At 34.8% G+C, this 21,689-nt stretch overlaps 1 protein-coding gene across 8 annotated transcripts in view; it reads left to right on the forward strand.

The window, feature by feature from the left end:
* RFX3 (regulatory factor X3) overlaps window positions 1-21,689 on the forward strand; it is a 294,873-nt gene that overhangs the window by 192,832 nt on the left and 80,352 nt on the right. For 7 of the 8 annotated variants that reach the window (XM_089913244.1, XM_089913246.1, XM_022573601.3 and 4 more), the window contains 2 exons: window positions 1,770-2,028; window positions 19,919-19,993. In XM_089913244.1, coding sequence (XP_089769370.1) covers window positions 1,770-2,028; window positions 19,919-19,993 — 334 coding nt within the window. The remainder of the gene's footprint in view (window positions 1-1,769; window positions 2,029-19,918; window positions 19,994-21,689) is intronic. The other variant, XM_089913245.1, reaches the window with a different exon arrangement.

The raw sequence follows: 21,689 nt of genomic DNA on the forward strand, positions 1-21,689 counted from the left end.
TTATTTAGAAGGTAAAATTAGTAGGATTTAGTGACTGATGTCAATCTGAGCATAGAAAGTCAGCAATAATTTCCAAAGCTGAGGGTTGTGGTGCTGCCCTCTGCTGAGAGGGGGAATATAGGAAAAAGAGCAAGAGAGAAAGAATTCCCTTTTAGGCATATGTTCAATTTTACATTTGAGACTTCCCATATACCATGGGGTTCCCTAACAGAGATAACCAGGTGGCTGTTAAAGAAACCTAGATTTAAAACTCTTAAAGTATAACTAGAAAATGGAGCTATCAACTTATGAGCATGTATATGGTCAAGTAGTATATGATAAAGGTATATGGCCCGAATAAATGTGAGAAAAAAATAAGAGCTGAAAATGGAGACCTCAGAAATTACCAGTATTTAATGTGTCAGAAAAATGGAGCCTCCAAAAGCTCTCGAAACATAGTGGTTAAAAAAAGTAAAAGGTAAAAAAAAATGTCATAGAAACTAATGAACAAGAGAGGTTAAAACAGAAAGACCTTGCACATAGAAAATGTCTGCAAATATCTACACCGAATTGTCAGTACTGCCTAGCTCTGGAATGTGGTGTTGAAGAGAATTACCAAAAAACTGGGAATTTTAATTTGATATTTAAGTTTTTAAATAAAGTATTTTATACCTCTTTACTATTTTTGCAACTTCTTGTGAACTTATACTACTTGCAAGTAAAAATAAAAGTTATGTTAAAATGTAAGTTATAGTCAATTGAATATTAAAAATAAATCGGTCAAACAAGCTGCTTAATCAGAACAGAACCAGGAGGGAAAGGGCAATATGGCGTGGTCAACAATATTATACTGCAGATAGGTCAAGAAAGATGAGGACTGACAGCAGCCTTTTAGCTTGGTATTTAGATGTGCTCACAGGTGACCTTATTAAAAGCACTTTCAGTGAAAGGCTAAGGGCAGAAGCTGGACTGCAGTTGTTGGGAAGCGGAAAGTGAGGACATGAGGTGGCATAGTCATCACATCAAGGAGAACCTTGAGTGTAAAGAAAAAGAAAAAGAAAGAGTTAGGGATCTAGGGCCCATGGTAAGTGAAATCTTTGATCAAGATCCTTATGGTGGCGAGAAAAAGATCGATGCTAGCTACCTGAGGTTTACTGCAAGTCACCCAGGAGTGTGAAGTAGCGTGAGGAGCTGACTTGCAGCCCCCAGTCATTCTGGATCCCAGCTTTCCTAAAACTGGGATTTGCAGGAAGTTTTATAAGAAATTTAAGAAGTCACGCAGCAGGACTTCTTGGAGGGAAGAGACCTGAGCTTATTTATATGCTGGAGGTAGGCACCAGTATACAAGCAAAAGCTCTAAAGTACAGAAAAGTGTTAAGGTACTTATAAAGAAATGTACCTGGGCTTCCCTGGTGGCACAGTGGTTGAGAGTCCGCCTGCCGATGCAGGGGACACGGGTTCGTGCCCCGGTCCGGGAAGATCCCACATGCCGTGGAGCGGCTGGGTCCGTGAGCCATGGCCACTGAGCCTGCGCGTCTGGAGCCTGTTCTCTGCAACAGGAGAGGCCACAACAGTGAGAGGCCCGCGTACCGCAAAAAAAAAAAAAAGAAATGTACCTTTAGTTTGGAAAGTAAACCCAACTATTTCTGGGAATGAAGTTTCATATAAAATACAAAAACTCACCATGTTCCAAAGGCTAAGCTGATATATTTTAAACATATATTCACACTAGAAAAAAATAAATAAGGTGATATAAATAAATTCCTTTCTTTTTTCTTCTTCTTCTAAAGCCGAACAACAACTTATCCTTACACAGAAACGCAGATGTACAGCCAAAACACTGGAGGGAATTACTTTGATACTCAAGGGAGTTCTGCACAGGTGACTACCGTGGTCTCATCCCACAGTATGGTGGGCACTGGTGGGATTCAGATGGGCGTCACGGGAGGACAACTCATCAGCAGCTCTGGAGGAACCTATCTGATTGGCAATTCAATGGAGAATTCTGGTCACTCAGTGACACATACCACTCGGGCTTCCCCAGCGACAGTAAGTATTTGAGTTTTTATTTGTTTAATTTAGGTCCTTGATAGCCTCTATCGTACATTTTTCTCTTTAGAGAGAAAAAATCCAAAACACTGGGCTGGGGCAACAATGTGTTGTGCAGTTTTAGTGTGTAATTTTTTTCTAATATATGTTAAAATCCGTACTTAAATAGTAAAATTAAAAATGTTTACCCATATGCCATATGTAAAGTCATTTTGCATTCTACCAGAGGGACACTTTGGGAAGCACTGATCTAGGTGATTCCAATGAAAAGCATTTATATTGGCTCTGATCATAGGTATGAGCAAATAATATCTTAGGAACACAACCACATATTTGAGTTTTCAAATTTTTAATATTTAATAAATATATTCATTTTGACACAAGATATCTTAATGTGCTAAAATGCTGTAATAGAAATAGTAATAAGAACCTATGCAGAATTTGATATCCTCAAACTCTGTAACCTGGCCTTTACATTTTTACCTCAACTAAGCATAGGCAGAACAATCATTTAGAACCACCTAGCTAAAGTAGAAATGGAATTGATTTTCTAGATGTTTCATATAAAAGGGGCCTGGGGATTTGAATTAAGTGCATGTACCCCTTTTCCATAATCCTACCATATAGTTTGTTCTTATAATGAAATAGAAACAAATTGAGTAGAAAATAATTGTATGAGAGGCTTTACATTTTTCATTTTGTGGATTTTCTTCATGATATAATAGGTACTTGGTAAGTATTTTGTATATACTTTTTTCTGTTTGTAATGATTGCATGTGTTCATACTTTCATCATTTAGTATCTTTTCCCTAATCCATTTGTTCAAGCCCTTATTTTTAATTCACTATTTTCTGGTAACGTCAGAACAGATAACTAACCATTCTAACTGGAGAGTTCTTTTTTTGTCATTTTTTCTTTGTATTTTTGAAGCATTTCTAATGCCCATTTCTCTCTTGCTTTTGATAACACTAAATACAGCATTTCTAAACCTTTTAGTCACAGCAGTATATTTATGTAGATTAGAAACTAAATCATAGCTTCTCTGGACCTCAGTTCCCCTGTCAATAAAATAAGGGGTTAGTTAGACTAAATGATGTCCTAATATCCTCTCAGCTTTAAAATCATAATATTTACCAACAAATTGTAAAATGTTCTAGTTGTAAAATAACTGTATCTTTACCATAAAAGGAAAAGGGGTAGATTAGGTACCAGTACTGTATAATGCTCCTGATACAGGCCATCCAGAAAGTGATTTTCAGTGGAAAGGGAAGTACTTGCCACTTACCAAGGCCTTAGGAAAACTGGAAAAAATGGGGAGGAAGAGTCCTTTCCCACTTTCGTTTCATATACCCTCTCTCATGCTGGCTTACCAGCGCTCCATCCTCACCCCTCTCCTGCTTCACCTTCCCCAGGCACTGATACTTGCCTTCACACTGAATTTTAGCTATCTGTTAAACATCCTCATGAACTAAATATGGGTTTACTAAATTTACTAGTGCTATCATTGAGTTAACTAAATTGATTATTCCAGGTCATGTATATATAGGTACAAACATTAGCAGGATGAATTTTATAGCTTGATTTTTTTGTTTGTTTTTCTGTATAGAGTGTGAAAAATGACATGACTCCTTCAGTTATCCATTACACAAATTTGGTGCAATTTTTATTATATTAATTGGTAAATTAACACAAAATAACTGACTTATAACAGCTGAGAATAGTGGGAAAACTATTTTTAAAAAATCAATTCCTAAGTGTCAGTTGCACATATTAATTCACCCTTTTAAAAAGGCATTAATATTTAAGGTTCTGTTAAGGATGGTTTTTTGTTTTCATTTTTACAAGAAAATTTCCTTTTTAGCAAAAGGAGTTTAAAAGTTAAATAAAGAGAGAACTTTTGCATGGAAAAATCATAAGGTGTTCTCATCAAAGCACGTGATAGTGACACATGATAGATACAGATTATCTAAATATACATCTGCTAGCAATTGGTACCTTACATTTATTACCACAGTTTATATTTGATTTAGATCCCCCCTCAATCGTGCTGAAGATCTTCTTCATTCACAGTGAGGTGGTGATTCTGTACAGTTTCACATCTGTTCCTATAGTAAAGTTAACAAAGTTTCAGTGCTATGACACCTATTTAAGATTTCCTCCCATCCTCCTCTTGCCAAATGCTAGAAAATTTGTGCTATGTGTTATAGTTGTTTAGACTCCTGAAACTCTAGATTTTTTGGTAGGTGCCATGTCATTAAAGGAGATTTGCTTATTTTCATGTACCTTTTTCATTCACTGTAGAACCATAGAAAGAATGTCTATGAGCACAGTCTCTAAGAACCTGTTAGTCGAGATGCAAGCCATTTCTTTCCAAACGTTGAGCCAGACTGTGCCATATAAATTCAGTTTTTCTGACTGTTCTTCTGTGTTCAACCTATCACCCATAGCATGCCTGATGCAGCTAACTGGGTAGGAGTAGCCTCTACTATTGCCAGAATTCCTGACAGTAGTAGTCAATTGGGCTGTGCCTTAAGAGCCTGTAATAAGTGGAATGTATAGTCAGTTAATTCAGTTGATGTGAAACTAGTTAAATTTGAGGGCTCGGGAACAGCACAAACCTAATACCTTTACGCGGTTTCTGGTTACCAAGGTTTCCTGCTCTGGTTCCCAGAATAATTGCCTTTGCTGTCTCTTACATTTGACCTCTGTCTATATAGAAATACTTTCACTTAAATTTATTAGGAATAACTTTCTGCCACAAAGAGGTTTACTCCAATGTGCAAACCAACTTCTCAGGATAAATCAGTAAAAAGAGATGATTTGAAACTGAAGCCACTACTAAGAAAAATAAATGATCAGCACTTGAAATATTTTGTTACCTAGTCTAATAGTCAATATAAAACCATCTTTCTTATAATAGAAGGATCTTTATTTACATTAATGGAGAATTTTTATTTGAGCATATGATTTACTTTAGTTTTACAACCTTAAGTGGAAAAATATTTTACATAAACATGTTTTAGTATTTCATTTTTGCTATGCATTGTAAAATGTTTCAGTTTTCAAGGTACATAGAAATTTCAGAAGTTTTCAAAAGATTATTATGGTAACATATTAAATTTTATTTGATGAATATATTATGGTACAAGCTACCAATATTCAGATTTGGTCAAAATACTTTTTCTCCTTTTACTGTGCTCTTTTATTTGGTCAGTGGAGTCCATGTATAAATTATTAAATATGTATGTATGTATATATATTTTTATTTATTTAAATATAAGTATAAACTTATACACATTTAAAAGGCATTTCCTGCTGATAGTATTAAATAAGAATTTTCAAAAAGATTATGTAACATTTTTTATTGGAACATCACTGGGTATGACTTCAGCTAAGTTACTATTTGAGTAAATAAACATTTTACATTTCATTAAATTAATGCTAGGGATCTATTTATTGTTAACATTTCAGGAGAGCATGGACATTAAGGTAGAAGAGTTGACTACAGTCATATCTGAACTCATTATGCCTTGATCTTCCTTCTGAATACATCTCCATGGTGTTCCTTATGTGCCTTTATTCATTTTAAACTCTAATTCATTTTTCATCATTATTTTTCATATAACCATATTTTTTTTAGAATTTTGGAACCAGAACACATTTTGCATTTGAGAATCAAAAATATATGATTGTAGTTAGTGATATTTTTGTATTTATCACAACGTAGTTTATCTATACCAGACTATATAATGATAAGCAATTTGCTATAAGAAATTTAATTTATTCATTCCTCCATAAAATAACATTTGAATTCTTATAATGAGATGGTTATTTATGGAGTTGTTTTTCTTCTTGATAAGAAAACTAACTAAATTAGATTACATTAACCATTTTTGAGACTGTGATATGAAAGCTAATTTTCTACTTTTCTGTATATACATTTAGTAATTATATGTTAAATGGCTCTTGCTAAAATTAGATCCCACCAAAGGGCACAAGGAAAATGTGTTGAAGCTAATATTGTTCATATCTCTACCTTTTTTGATTAATGAAAAATACTGTAATTTTTTCAATTGTTCGGAGGAAAATTTCAATGTCCATCTACTGCTGTATAAGTAAAAGTTTGGCCTATCTTATATAATTTATAGAAAGTTAAGAATTCATTCAAGAATTGTAGATGCTTTTATTTCTTTATCCTTGGGTTTGCATGTAAAGTTTTTATGAATTTATTTATGTGAATTAGTTATACATTCTTAAGTAGCACAATTCAAAAGATAAAAGAAAGTACATAATGCAGTGTCCCTCTCACTTCTGTTCCTCAGTTCTTCTCCTTAGAGGCAATCAAAGTTATCAAGTTCTTTGAGTATCACTCTGGAGATATTCTCTGAATGTACAAGCAGAATGTCTCTCTTTCCCTCGCATTAGCATTTTTAAATTTTTTTACGAATAGTAACAAAAATACTGAATCTTGCTTTTTTTTTCCACCTAACGGTGTGTGTCAGAGATTTTTTTTATATCAATACTTGAAGGGCTTCTTTATATTTATGGGGAAATGACTATATTAGAAGGAGCTGAACTGCCCATTCTTCTTACCAAAGGGTAAAAAATGTTAAAATAATGTTGGATTACTTGTTATGGCTATATAGAGATAGAAAAGCAACATAGTCACATAAGACAAAAATTTCTCTTTAATTGTCATATATAAAGATATGCTTGGAAGAAATTTTTTGTTAGAAATGTGATGTTATGCATAAATCACAGTTATTTTATATATTACGTATTACAGAAATAATAAATTTCTATTTTAAATAATTTTCTTAGTTTTACAGTTAGCCTGAATGATTTAAAAATGAAAGTCAAGCAAAACAACTTTCTCCACTTATTTTGGCAGAAGTATGTATGTCCATTATGATCTTAGTATTTTCTGTTTTCCTGTGTCCCATTTTCCCTAGGCCAACCTGAGCTCTCAGATAAAACTCCTCAGAGAGAGTACCACGAATCTTCTGCTTTCTGCACTAAATCCTAAATTGACTGAAGGTTCTGGGACCTTATTTTCAAAGCACTTAATAAAATGGGACTTTGAATGACTTGTAGTCTCCATTGCTTCATCTATATTCCATTCAGCTGTCAGTCAGTTTCACACTGCTCCAGCCTTGAAGCTGATAAGATCTAGAGGCAGTAATTTTATGGCTAAGGCTGTAAGACATTCTACTCCTAGAAATCTTGATAAACTAGAAGGTTAAGACAAACAGAATGACACGGGCCTTCAGCTCCTCCTGAGCATAGCTGATGGATTCCCTTCTAAAGCAAAATACAATGAGTTATTTTAATTTTTAGCTATTTCATACTGAAACAGCATTTCAGAACCACAGGTGTGTTACAACATGCCAGAAATGGCTAGATTCTATTTCATCTAAAATCTAGATTAGGAAGGTTTAATGATGTTTGTAAATTCTGCTTATAAATATGGAAGTAAACTATGTTCCAGGTGACCTGTTGTATAACTTTAACTTGATCCTTATATTTATAAATCAAATTGCAAGTTAATTTACTAGTTTGAAACTACTGTAGATTTTGACGGAAAAAAATCACTAATGTTTCGTTTATGGAAGCTAGGTGATCCATATAAAATATGAAATGTATTGGTGGCAAATTAAAATATACTGTCATCTGTGAGTTACATGTGAGTCAGTATTAGACCCATAAAATTTAATACTGCCTGTTCCACTGGCCCATGTCTTTTATTTTAATGAGGGAAAATTCTAAACGATGCCTATGACCAATTATCAATTCTCAAATGAAAGGGAGTTTCTCCATGTTCCCATGTTTATGAGTACATCCTCCAAAAGCATGTGATTTGGTTACCACTTTCTCAGTATGCATAGCTACAGTTGTATTTGTTGGCTATGGAATTGTTTTCTCTTAAAATCTAGGTTTTTAAAAATTATAACTGTTGGTGCCCCAAAATTTCATGGGCTAGGGATTTTGTAATCTATCTGTAGAAAGTTAAAATAATTTAACTCATTTATTTTAAATTTACCCCCTATAAGTTTTAGTAACTTTTCCCATCTGCCTTGTGAGAAAGGAAGATGTGATTTTTAATTGTCCTTTCAAAATTATAGGAAAGATGCAGTTAGACAAGAGAAGGAAATATAAAATTAGGAAGGAGGTAAAGAGGTCAGAATTCGCAGATGATATGATTGTGTACCTGATAAAAATCATAGAGAATCAAATGAAAAACTATAACCAATAATAAGAGAATTTAGTAAAGTGACTTAGTACAAAATTAATATACAAAGAAATCAATAGCTTTTCTAAATACAATTGACAGTAGCTAGAATATAATGTAAGCAAAGATCTCATTTATAATAAACTCAAAATATGCCAGGCAGTAAACTAATAATATATGTGCAGGATCCAGCTGCTGAATAAAACTTTTTAAGTTCCTAAGGGACAAACAAAGAAGCTTGAATAATTGAAAGAGAAGTTTCAGTATCAAACATTTTGAATCTCCCTAAAGTAACTTAAAAATTTTGATATGACCCTAATCAAGATACCAATAGATTTTTTTCTTTTATAAGAAAGACTGTTTACATAAATAAACATGCAAGAATAGTGAAGAAAGTTGTATAAAAAGAAAAATAATGATGCGTGGTGTGGGACACAGACAGCCCTACCAGTTGTTCAAACATATATAAAATTAATAATTAAAACAGAATTGTCTAGGCACATGAATAGACCAGTATAGGCCAGTAATAGACTATAGGCCAAATGCATATAAGAATACAACATATGACAAATGTGGCATTGCCTGTCAATAGAGAAATGATGAATTATTGATAAATGATGCTTGGGACAACTGGATAACTATTTTTAAAAGAAAATTAGATTGGTTCTATACATTGCTCCTTATATAAAAATTAATTTCACTTGGATGGAAAATTTTTTTATTATTATTCTGTTATAGTGGGGAAACATGATGTAAAATTCAGATCCTACAAAAAAATACGCTGATGTGATCAACTACATAAAAGTAAAAACATTCCATATGACAGAAACCACCACAACAAAAGGCAACAGTGAAACAACAACCTCGCATAAAGTTTTGAAATGTTATATTCAAAGCATGAATTCGTTTAATATATAGACCACTCATAGAAATCCTTCAGAAAAAAAAGAGACCAAAATGAGGAAGGCATTTGAAGAAGCAGTTCACTGAAAAGGAAATGAAAAATAAACTACAAAGAGATACCATTTTTCATCTCTCACACAGGCAAAGTTAAAAAGTTAGTAAACCTTGGCAAAGGTGTAAAGAAACAGGCAGTCTCACTGTTGATAGTACTAAATTGGCACAGGATTGGAGAGCAATAAGGAAATTTTTATTAAGATTGAAAATACAAAAAAAAAAAAAAAGATTGAAAATACACATAGCCACTGACTCAGAGAGTACGTCTAGGAATTTAATCCACTGATGATACTCTTACATATGTGAAATGCTGCATAAACAACTATATTCATTGTAGAGTTATTTGTATTAGAAAAAGATTGGAAGAAGCCTAATTGTCTATCAGCAGAGAAATAGTTAAATACATTTTAGTGCATTTGTCCATTCAGTGGAATTTTGTACGGCCATTAAAAAGAGTGAGGCAGTGTGTGTATGTGTTTACATGTGTGTAGATAGATAGATAGATGTGGAAAGATCTCCAAATATATTGTTAAATGAAAAAGCAAGGAGTAATGTGTGTGTGTGTGTGCACACGCGCGCATGTGTGCACATGGCACACGTGTGCATTTAAATAGAAATAATTTCTATATGCTTATGTAAGTACCAAGATACCTCTAGAAGAAGGAATGAAGGAAAAAAAGGTGGGAGGTATGTGAATATATTTTCTATTCAAAAAAAGTGATTTATTATTTAAAAAAATCTTAGGCAAGCTCTTAATGATTATAAAGTGTATCTATTTGGTCATGCTACCCAAATGCATGTAACTGAAACAACCCTTTCTTTATGTGCCCAGTATAAAGATTGTCTATGAGGTATCATGATTCAAGTTAAACCTTGATCCTAGGTTTCAGAAAAAGTCCTTCTTTATTAGACTGTTGAAAGTTTAGAGAATGAAAATGTGCATTAAATTTAGTAAAGATTTCTAGAGCCATTCTTATTCAATATTTTGGGGTGAAGGTGAATGTTTGGTATATTCATGTACTTAGAGTCACTCACTCTCTCAAACATTTATTGAGCAATCACTGTTGACCAGCCACTGTGCTTCTATGAATATAAAGGTTTACAATATGAGTAATGGAGCTAATTTCATCACTGAAAGGTACCTAATCCTCCAAGGCAAAAATAGAAATCCACAAATAGCCCCCAAACTTCTTTTAAGTGGTTAGTTTCATTTTCTTTCTCATCACATTATTTTTTAAATCACAAATGTTAATATGTTGTAAATTGATTAATTTTAGATTCACGAAAATTGTGCTTATCTTCTGATTATGTTACTAACATAAACTGCAAAATTGCCTAAATGCTGGGTAGGATTGGATAGCAAGAGAATGAAAAAGAATGAAAATAGCAAAAATCCATCTAATAAACTTTAAAACTGCCCTTTAAACAGAGTTAGCAAGGGCCATTTTAAGAATGCCTGTTACCTCCCTACTTATTCTCCCTGAAGTATTAATTGCAGTCTAACCCTGGCAAAGAAAATAAATTTGATTATGTTTTAGTGCAGTGTTCTCAAACTTGAGTGTACATTATGTGTGGAGCATTGATTAAATGCACGGCTGGACCCCACCCCCAAGGCTTTTGATTCAGTGTGGAGAAGGACCCAAGATGTGCATTTCTTATAAGCACCTGGTGACTCTGGTAATGCCGATCCAGAATTACACTTTGAGAAAACCTCTGTTTTAGTGATTATATGAACTAAATACAAAGTGAAAATGTTCTTGGTACTCAGAATAATCTGCAAAAGGCAGATTTGAAATCTTAAATTTGAAAATATCAACTTGGCCTTAAATCCTATCACTTAATCCTAACCCAGCAGATTCCTGAAGGGTAATTGTAGCCCTGAGTGCTTATACAGTTGATATCTCAAAATTAGTTTTATTGTCACACATCAGTAATGCCAGTTTCACAAAGTCCTGGTGAGGGTGGAGGGATGTAGGCTTTACAGAATAATCAGTGGAAGCCCGATACAACGGTCTTGGTTTCAGTTCACCTAGTTAAACCAAATGTTCTCAGAACACATTCAGTTCATGCAGGTATCTTCTCTATATGTTTTTTCTTATCAATATTTCAAAATAGCTTTAGGTGGTATAAAATTGCCAAAACTTCAGGCTGAAAGCATAATGATTAAAATTTTTTTCTCTGGATGTCATAAAATTATCAGTGAGTAAAAAATATTTCATGTAGTTAAGCATTTGCAAGACCTAAGCCTTCTTTGCTCTAAATGCTTAGTGTATAAGATTAAGATTTTGTCTTAGCTTTTATTCAAGAGGAGATGAAAAGCAAAGCTGGCTAGGTGTGTTTTCTGGGCATTTTTAATTTTTTTAAGAGTTAAAAGAACAACCCGTCCTGAATATCTGAGTTAAGCTTCTTTTTAATATTGCTGTGGAGTAATAGATTCATATGTTGATTTCTATATCACTTGAATATACAACTTACAGAGCGGTATCATATTCACAGCTTTATCCTCAGTGAGCTGTTTCTATCTGCATTGCAGGGACACGTGGGCCCAAGAGACACCTGTAGATCCTTAGAAGGGATCCAGTTACTAGAACGGAACTGATTTAACTGCTTCGTGCAGGGCATTCAAAGTTTGAGGGCCACAATCTACAATGAGAAATACCTTTACTTTGTGGCCCAGTACTCATACACATACATATATGCATACATTCATGAGTGTACATCTATATATATACACATGACTATTATATACATATATACATTCATAGACAGAGGAGTAAAACCAAAGTTCCAGGAAACAATACTTACCTGTACTGTGTGCCAGGACATTTGAGTATTTTCTACTCTATTTGATTTCTTTAATTTTTAAAAAATGCTGGTCAGGATAATTGATTTCATAACCTACTAATGGGTTACACCTTACTTTCTGAAAAGCGCTGCTTTGGACAAATTGAAGAAGAGATCAAACATTAGCAATACAGATATGAGCCACCAGAATGCAGTGTCCATTCTTTTTTTTTGGTTTTTAGTTGTTGTTGTTGTTTTGCATGGCTAACGAGTGCCCAGATAATTCTAACAAGTGTCTAGGACCACTCTTGGAGAAAAACCTGCGTTGTGATTATATAGACTACATGTAAAGTGAAAGGGTTTGTTTCCTTTGTGTTCCTGATTGAAGTACTTGCTATAGAAGTCCCCCGCCACCCAACACACACACACCGGGAGGTGGTAATTTCTAACAGGTATAAGGGCGCTGGTCACATGCTCATGTCAGCAGTCACAGATACTTTTTCTGAACAAGCCACCAAGTAGAAATTGTTTCTGTCTTACTTGATCTCAAATGCAAACAAAATATCAAGTCTTACAGTTCAGGAGAAAAATTACCCCAAAGGAAATTTCCAGTCTTAAGTGTATTCTCTTCATTGGGTTTCTCTAAAGAATTTACTATTCTTTCACAAGGAAACAAAAATGCTGTTTCTCTAAGAAAGTGTTAACTGGCGAGGTTAATAGAACAACCTGTATTAACAAGAAAATTCAATCATTATATAACTGTTTTTATGATGAGTAAAATTTAACTATCCATTCAAAAGTTTTTGTTGCTTTGTAACTTGATCACTTTGAAATCATTTTGAAGTAATGCTTATTAATCATATGTAAACCCTTTCCTATTGGAAAGTAAATCTTGTTAACAGTAAATCATGTAGCAAATTTTAATTTTACAAGCCACTCCTCAGAAGATAGTTTCATTAAAAACAGTGATAGTTCCTCTTGATTTATATTCTTGTTATATTTGTATAAAATGGAAATACTGTTGAACTCAGAGTGATAAACCTTGGATTCCAATCTCATAGTTAACACCTATGTAATCTCAAGAAAGTCTCCCAATCCCAGAGAGCCTCAATTTTCTGATCTGTGAAAAGGAGATAATATTGCTTGCCTTTGCTATTTCACAAAGTTGTGAAGATCAAATGAGAATTAATGTAAAAAGGCTTTATAAATCATAAAGCATTATAGTATTACTTCTATTTTTAAATCACTTTCTTAAACAGTTCTAGAAAGGAAATAATTTCTACCATGAGACCAATTTTAATTATAGTGGTAGTTGAATATATCAATCTTGACCTTCAGTCTTTAAAAAAGATTAAAAAGCCACTTCAGAGTCAAGAGAATATGCCTTGACCCATAAAGACAATGAATAAGATGATATAATTGTTCTTTTTCCTTCTGTTTTATTGGCATGTAATTGAATGACTGGCTGATGTTTACATTAAGACAAACTCCTAATTGTCCACATATATCATATTCTATTTGGGCCATTGAATAGATGTGCATAATGTGTATATAAATCACATGTACAGGGAATCCTCTTTTTTGCCCCATGCAACTCATGCAAAAGTTTCAGCACCTCTCACTTTGAGATCAGTCTTCCTCTTCCTTTTTACTGAGGGTGATTGGCATTCCCCAACATTGATGTATCCTGACGTTGGAAATAAGGTTAGCTCTAAAATAATTGTTTCCAAAGTTACTTAAAAATAAATAACTCTTTCTGTTAGAAGTAAATAATGGTGATGATAAAATTAATATCAACAATTTATGAAAGGCTCCGAACCTCTCCACATTTCCCTGCATTTGAAACTGAGTTTTACCTTTTTGACATCATCAACTGCCCCTAAATGAACCCTGTGCTCCAGCCAGTCTTGATTACTTGTACCTGAAGTATCTGTGAGTGGCATCAATTTTACTGAAGATATTGTAGAGGAAAGAGCTGAGGTTTAGCATCACGCTTTCCAGAGCACAGTCCCTCAAAGCCTTTCTGCACCACCTGTCCCCCCAAGTCTGTCCATTCATTTTACCAATGAGCATTCACCGCCAGTGTGCCCAGATCCCCGTCTCCTCAAATCTCTCAACCCTTCAGCAGAGCACTTAAACCTGATACTAACTCTGCTAAACAAGGGGCCATCCTGTGATAAGGATTCTCCTTCCTTAAAAGGCAATGGGGAGCTATAAATACCAATAATAAATAACGATGGGGAATTATAAATAATGGGGAAATGCTTTTTTTTTCTTTTTACATTGTTCTCTTTAAAAGTATTTGCTGCCTTAAGGAAACAATAAACAAGATGAAAAGACAACCCTCAGAATGGGAGAAAATATTTGCAAACGAAGCAACTGACAAAGGCTTAATGTCCAAAATATACAAGCAGCTCATGCAGCTCAATATCAACAAACAACCCAATCCAAAAATGGGTGGAAGACCTAAATAGACATTTCTCCAAAGAAGACATACAGATTGCCAACAAACACATGAAAGAATGCTCAACATCACTAATCATTAGAGAAATGCAAATCAAAACCACAATGAGGTATCACCTCACACTGTCAGAATGGCCATCATCAAAAAATCTACAAACAATAAATGCTGAAGTGGGTGTGCAGAAAAGGGAACCCTCTTGCACTGTTGGTGGGAATGTAAATTGATACAGTCATTATGGAGAACAGTATGGAGGTTCCTCAAAAAACTAAAAGTAGAACTACCATACGACCCAGCAATCCCACTACTGGGCATATACCCTGAGAAAACCAAAATTCAAAAAGAGTCACGTACCCCAGTGTTCACTGCAGCTCTATTTACAACAGCCAGGACATGGAAGCAACCTAAGTGTCCATCGACAGATGAATGGATAAAGAAGATGTGGCACATGGATGCAATGGAATATTCCTCAGCCATAAAAAGAAACAAAATTGAGTTATTTGTAGTGAGGTGGATGGACCTAGAGTCTGTCATACAAAGTGAAGTAAGTCAGGAGAAAAACAAATACCGTATGTTAACACATATATATGGAATCTAAGGGAAAAAAATGGTTCTGATGAACCTAGGGGCAGGAAGGGAATAAAGACACAGATGTAGAGAATGGACTGGAGGACATGGAGGGGAGGGGGAAGGGGAAGCTGGGACAAAGTGAGAGAATAGCACTGACATATATACACTACCCGATGTAAAACAGATAGCTAGTAGGAAGCAGCCACATAGCACAGGGAGATCAGCTCGGTGCTTTGCGACTAGCTAGAGGGGTGGGATAGGGAGGATGGGAGGGAGGATCAAGAGGGAGGGGATATGGGGATATATGTATATGTACAGCTGATTCACTTTGATATGCAGCAGAAACTAACACTGCATTAACTAACTAACATTGCAAAGCAATTATACTCCAATAAAGATGTTTAAATAAATAAATAATGAAAAAAGTATTTGCTGCCTTAGTAAAAGTACAATATTGATCTCTTCTTTGAGCTTGGGAAAGGAGAATATAAACAGAATATTTACTGGACATCCAGACATCATTTGACCCCTCTTCTCTGTTCTCTCAGCCTCTTTCCCTAAGGGCTTAGGTGTGACTTTTCTCTGTTGTCCTTTTCAGGACACTGATTCTTGGGTGGATATCTTACAAGCCTCAAGTGACCTTGGGTGCTTAGAGACTCTCCACTGGTCCCTGGATTCCAACAAGGCAACATTAGCATTTGAGTGACTGGAAAAGAGTTTGCAGCCTGTGTTTTAGGCCACATGTTTATCATAGTGTGTATCTATCCCCCATCAGGTAATAGGTGCCCTGTCCCCTTCAGGTCCTTCTTAGAGGGTTTGCTGTATCTTTTTTTTTTTTTTTGCGGTACGCGGGCCTCTCACTGTTGTGGCCTCTCCCGTTGCGGAGCACAGGCTCCCGACGCGCAGGCTCAGCGGCCATGGCTCACGGGCCCAGCCACTCCGCAGCACGTGGAATCCTCCCGGACCGGGGCATGAACCCGTGTCCCCTGCATTGGCAGGCGGACTCTCAACCACTGCGCCACCAGGGAAGCCCGGTTTGCTGTATCTTTGTAGGAGCTCCACTGAGCTTTATTTTTTTTCCTCCTGGATGTGAAATACAGCTTCTCCCTGTTCCTACTGATTTCTGTTCCTAATTCCTGAGAAATAATGGAAGAGTTTCTTCACTGGTGCAGTCTGCAACAGACATGCATACTTTCTATCTTCCAGACAAATAGGGGTTTCTTCTGCCTTACAGAGCCCAGGTATTTTTTTCCTTGAATCTACCACACAAGAACTAAGGTCTTCCTGTTGCCATGTGGTCATATTTGTGTCACATTTGTGACCATGCCACTCTATTTCAGAAGAAAAAATAGTTGTCATAGTCTTTAATGAGCACTCCGTTCTTAGTATGGAGGGAAACCACTTGTGCCCAAATGAGGGAAACCACTTACACCATTCCCTGGGATTCTGTCTTTTGAGAATTCAGTGTTTGGTTGGGGGAGCTGAGCCACACCTGTATTTACTTTAATTCTGCAGTTCCTAACTGGTGACACAAGGTCAGACATCGTTTTCTCATGGCAACTAGTATTACCTTCCTCTCTTTCTTTGCCCAAATTAAGCTTCACTCACAGCAAAACTCATGGGTGTCCCTGCACTCTCTGATGAAAGTCTGTTTTCCTGAATAGTCTTCACTGTGAACTACTCTCAGCAAGTGCTCAAACCAGGTCTGATTTTTCGAGTTATGCTCTGTAGTGCCTTGTCATGGGACACACTGCAAAGAGGTCTTTCATCTTTCTGCTAATGTGCAGTCAGAAAGAAACCTGGCCTATGCATGTAGGAAGCTCTCCACATTACCTGAGCTCTGACTCTTCAGACTTTGTCAGGCATTCTGTTGGGGTAGCATCTGAGGCTGGTGGTCTCACACTTATAATTCCTATGGCTGGAAGACTTTTCATTGATCTCTATCGCTTTTCTGCCCCAGAAGCCTGCCAGTCCTCTAATATTTCAATGGCGTGTCTAAACACAGTGCAAAATCCTCTTCTCCAGTTTCTGAAAGTGTTTCTGCAGTAGCACTGGACCAAGGGTTTCTGTCTTTGACTGATAACTACCCTCAGAGTAGATTCCCATTCTCATGGGAATCCTGTTTTAGCTGGCGAACGTGGAGGGTTTTAATTCATCCCTAGTATATTGCTAGCGATCTTTCTTTAGTCTTGCAGAAAAGACTGATTTTTCTAAGAGTTCATGTGCTCATGTTGGCTGGAATGGTTATCAGTTTCTTACCTGCTCTTTCACATAGGGAGTTGTAAGTCTCACCCACTCCAGTAATGGCACTTAATGCTCTATAAGCCTTTCCATGCTGAACATCTCATCTCAAATGGAACATCCCACCATTTGATCTCAGAGGAGTTGCCATAGCTTCTTATCTGATTATGAATCAGTAGTTCAGGATCATCATGAACCAGTCTAAACTGCCAAGCACCATGTATCCTAGCATTAGATAATCGTGAAGAAGAAATGTGCCCTATTGACGATTCAGTCCTAGGATGATTATTCAGTAAGAGATACAACTGGGCACTGTACCTTAGTTCAGAGAATTGATTCTTCAAACAAAAAGCTAAGGTATACTCATAGCCTAAAGCTTAATTAGGGAAGAAATGGAAAATGTTTATTTACCATACTTATTTTTTAATTGTCAAAAATAACCACAAATCCTTTAGTCATAAAGAAATAAAAATTGCTGTTATCAAACAAAGCCAGATGTGGATTTCTCCCTCATTATTGCTCAGCTATTATATTTTTGATAATTTTTACCTTTCACTTAAACCTATAAAATCACAAGATACAGATCATTTTATTTTTAAGTAGACCGAAATCTAACCTCAAATTTTCCACACTCAAACTTTAAAGAAAATGTAGGCATTTTAGCAAATTTGAATTTTGAGCAAATTCTTCCTAGAAGTGACTTACAGTCACATGAGGATGAGACTTTTCAGCTGTCGTTTTATATAGGTTTTTTTGGTTGTTTTTTTTTTTTTTGGTTGTTTTTGTTTGTTTAGTTTTTTTTCATGTGGGCCATTTTTAAAGTCTTTATTGAATTTGTTACAATATTTCTTCTGTTGTCTTTTATGTTTTGGTTTTTTGGCCGTGAGGCATGTGGGATCTTAGTTCCCTGACCAGGTATCGAACCCACATCCCCTGCGTTGGAAGGCGAAATCTTAACCACTGGACTGCCAGGGAAGTCCCAATATACGTTTTCTCTCTGAAAACAAGAGCACTTATTGATGCCTTTTTAAGAGATGTAATACTGAGGTCCTTTATAATTTTAGTTTAACATTTTGGTAAAATGTTTACTCATTACATTTACATTACTCTTTCCATAATTTTTTTTTGGTTTGTACAATATCATTTTCTTCAATTTATTTTCAAGTATAATGATGAACTACATTAACCTTCCATCTGGCAAAGAGTGTTGCAGAAGCCAATTAACTTAATTTTGTGATTAAAAAGAATTTAATCATATAATAAATTGTATTATATCATCTTATGAATTATTATATACTTTAAGAGTATTTTTTCTATAATTTCTACCTAACATTCTTTTCTGTATTACATTTTATTAACTCTAGGGAAGAAGAACAAGTAACTTGGGGAAATAACATAAAATTAAAGCTACTAATTCCTAAGAAAATTAAATTTAATGTTGACATAATTGAGACTGAACATTCTGTGTATAAAGTATTCCACCATAAAGCAGTTGTAAACTTGATGGAAAAAAAAAAGACTTTGCTTTGCTATGGATTTTGCCATCCATCTTTTTTTTTTGGTAGGGGGAGGCAGTATGTTGAAATTTCAAGGCATCATTAATTTTCATAGCCAATGTAAAGTATGTTATCTGTGTTTGGAAGCATGAAATATTTTTTATAACTGTTTATAGGGATGTTGATTTGATCAGATAGCAAAAATAAAAATAATGATTTCTTTCCTATATAGTGTGATTTTTAATTTAACTGTAGTTAATATTGTTAATAGAATCCAGTAATCAAATACAGGGTGTTTGGAACCTGATCTTACAGTAAGTGCTATAGTGCTAGGAGCTGAGAGAGAGTGATCTTTAAATATGAGGTTATCGAGAGTGCATCTCATTTATTATTGGCACCTGCTACTTAATTAAGGTGTTATGATTGCTCATGGTGTGCTGAGATTACACGGAAGAAAACTGTTTCTGTGATTGTCCCTTTTTTTCTTGGCTCTGAATTATCTTCTCTTCTACATTCCATTTCTGCTATCATTTCTAATAGCTCTGCCTCACCACCACATCCTAAACTATGATGTAGGGACCATGATTACATCTAAATGTGTTCATACTAATGACCCTCCACTTCCAAATTTTAATACAGGGTTTAGAGAAGAATGGATAGATTTAGAAGCTTTTGAACATTGATGAAGGTGTCTTTGCACATTTGCATTAAAATACTAATGCATATTAATAAAACACAAATCTGCAGTAGTTTTCTTTTGTGACAGAACGGAGCAAATATTAAATACTCTTTGGGTGGGAGACTGTTTAGAAAGAGAGCGGTTACTCTCTCACATGTTGAACTACGAAAGTCAAGAATATTTTAACTAGCACAATCCTCTGGGGTTCCTGCTTCTCAGGTCTCCCTTCTTATATAATTATGGAATATTCAAAAAGGTTTACTTTTGTGATTGAGCTTATTATTAGTGTGCCTAATTTTATGTTATTCTCTGGGATTGGGGGGAGGAAGGAGGAAATACACATTTAGTGAGAGCTATTCATTAGCCACCATTGAAGAAGAAATTGAACTTTAAAGAATCTATCAAAAATTCTCTGGTGAGCCTTTTATTACTGTCTTGTCTTGAGCCCTTTTTTTAATGACATCTATTATCAGATTGAAATGGCGATTGAGACGCTGCAAAAGTCTGACGGTCTGTCCACTCACAGAAGCTCTCTTCTCAACAGCCATGTAAGTTGCCTCTTCATGTAAACTAATCTCTTGCTTGTTCTGCATGTGTTGCTTGCTTCTAAATGCTTGTTTTATTTATTTACTTATTTATTTTGCTTCTTAACCTTCCTTTCTCAGCCCCTTATGATCTCTGTATCACTTAATGGCAATTTTGCACAGTGGAATATCTAAAAATAGAGCCCCCAATATACTACTTCACTAGGTTTTTTTTACTGTTTTGGTACAGATATATTTCCAAGTTAATAACAAGCTACCAAATATTGGTAAAAAGTAACTGATGATTTAAATTTTTCTAGTGTGATATTTATTTACTGTGAAGCAAATGTTTATAATCTGCATCTTCGAGTCTGAGACAGAGAAATGGTCGTGTCTGTTTGTATGACCAGTAATATTCTTTAAGTGGAAAAAAGATTGTTAATGCCAAACCCAGTGATAAACTGTTCGAAATGATTTATTTACCAGTAAGACTATATAAAATGAGCAGGAAACAGCTACCTAGATGAGCTCAGGTCCTAAGACCTAAAGAAAAATGAATCTGGGCCAAAAGAAGAAGTGAGATTCTAGATAAGCCATAAACTGCCAATAATTCAGATAAAACAGGATTATTGTTACTATTTTTTAAAGCTTTTAACTGTTATCAGATGCAGCATCACTACAACACCGGTGAGTGTAAGAAGAATGATGACAGTTTGTGAAACTATAAACATTTTCATCAAATGTACAAATTTTGGGGACTCAGTGAAAATGCTGACTAAAAATTATTTTGTTATCATGATTTCTGAATATATGGGAAAAAGTAAATAGACCTATGATTTAAATCTGTCTAGACAGTTCTTCTGCTGAATTAATGTCAGTAACAATATAGTAAGAATTAGAGTTTTTCTTCCCAGCTGACAGTGTATTCTTAAATTTGGAGATAAAATTATTATTTTTAATTCTTCCCCATATTTTGTGACTGAAAAGTCCAAAATTGGATCACCCAAGTGAAATAAAATATCATTATTTTTTTCAATAAACCTGAAACATTTAGCTCATAGAAAATGTTTCACTGTGCTTTTTAAATATTTGAATTTTCAAACATTTAAATTTTATATTCCAACATAACACAAAATACTTCCTTATGTTCTTACACATTTATTTTTAGATGAAGTGGTTTGTTTCTTTTTCAAAGGGAAGTATATCATGACAAATAAAAACAAGTTAACCTACTTGGAGAATGACTACAATTTTGATGAAAATTATAGATTCTAAATTATAAAACAATATATACCTTGGCCCTTCTTTTGAAAGTTTAAGGAATATGATTTTTCCCCTTTCTGAAAGTTTGTATGCAGTACATCACTCTTTTATATGTTTCATAGGTATATTCCTGCTGTGCTAGCATGAGTCTGTGGTTGTGTGTAGAGGCTGATTTACTCTCTACTTTTAGGATGTATGTTTTGGGGAGGGGGTGAGGACCATCTGGTGTTTTGTTTTGAAAATGGCAAGGGAAAATGTTGTTCATTTTTAGTTGAAAATGTGCAGGGATATAAGAAAAAGAATCCTGAAATTTCCAGTTACCTTTTTTGAACTTGCAGACTTCTATGAAGTTGTGCTTTGATATTCAATTCACATCTCATTGTCATTTGAGATATATACTTCAGTAAAATATGTGATGTGTTTAATTTTAACTTGAATTACCCATCTTAATTAGTAT

The sequence above is a fragment of the Delphinapterus leucas genome, chromosome 6 (genome assembly GCF_059928025.1).
Source record: "Delphinapterus leucas isolate spDelLeu-1000000601 "Yukka" chromosome 6, BTC_Dleu_Yukka2, whole genome shotgun sequence".
NCBI lineage: Eukaryota > Metazoa > Chordata > Mammalia > Artiodactyla > Monodontidae > Delphinapterus > Delphinapterus leucas.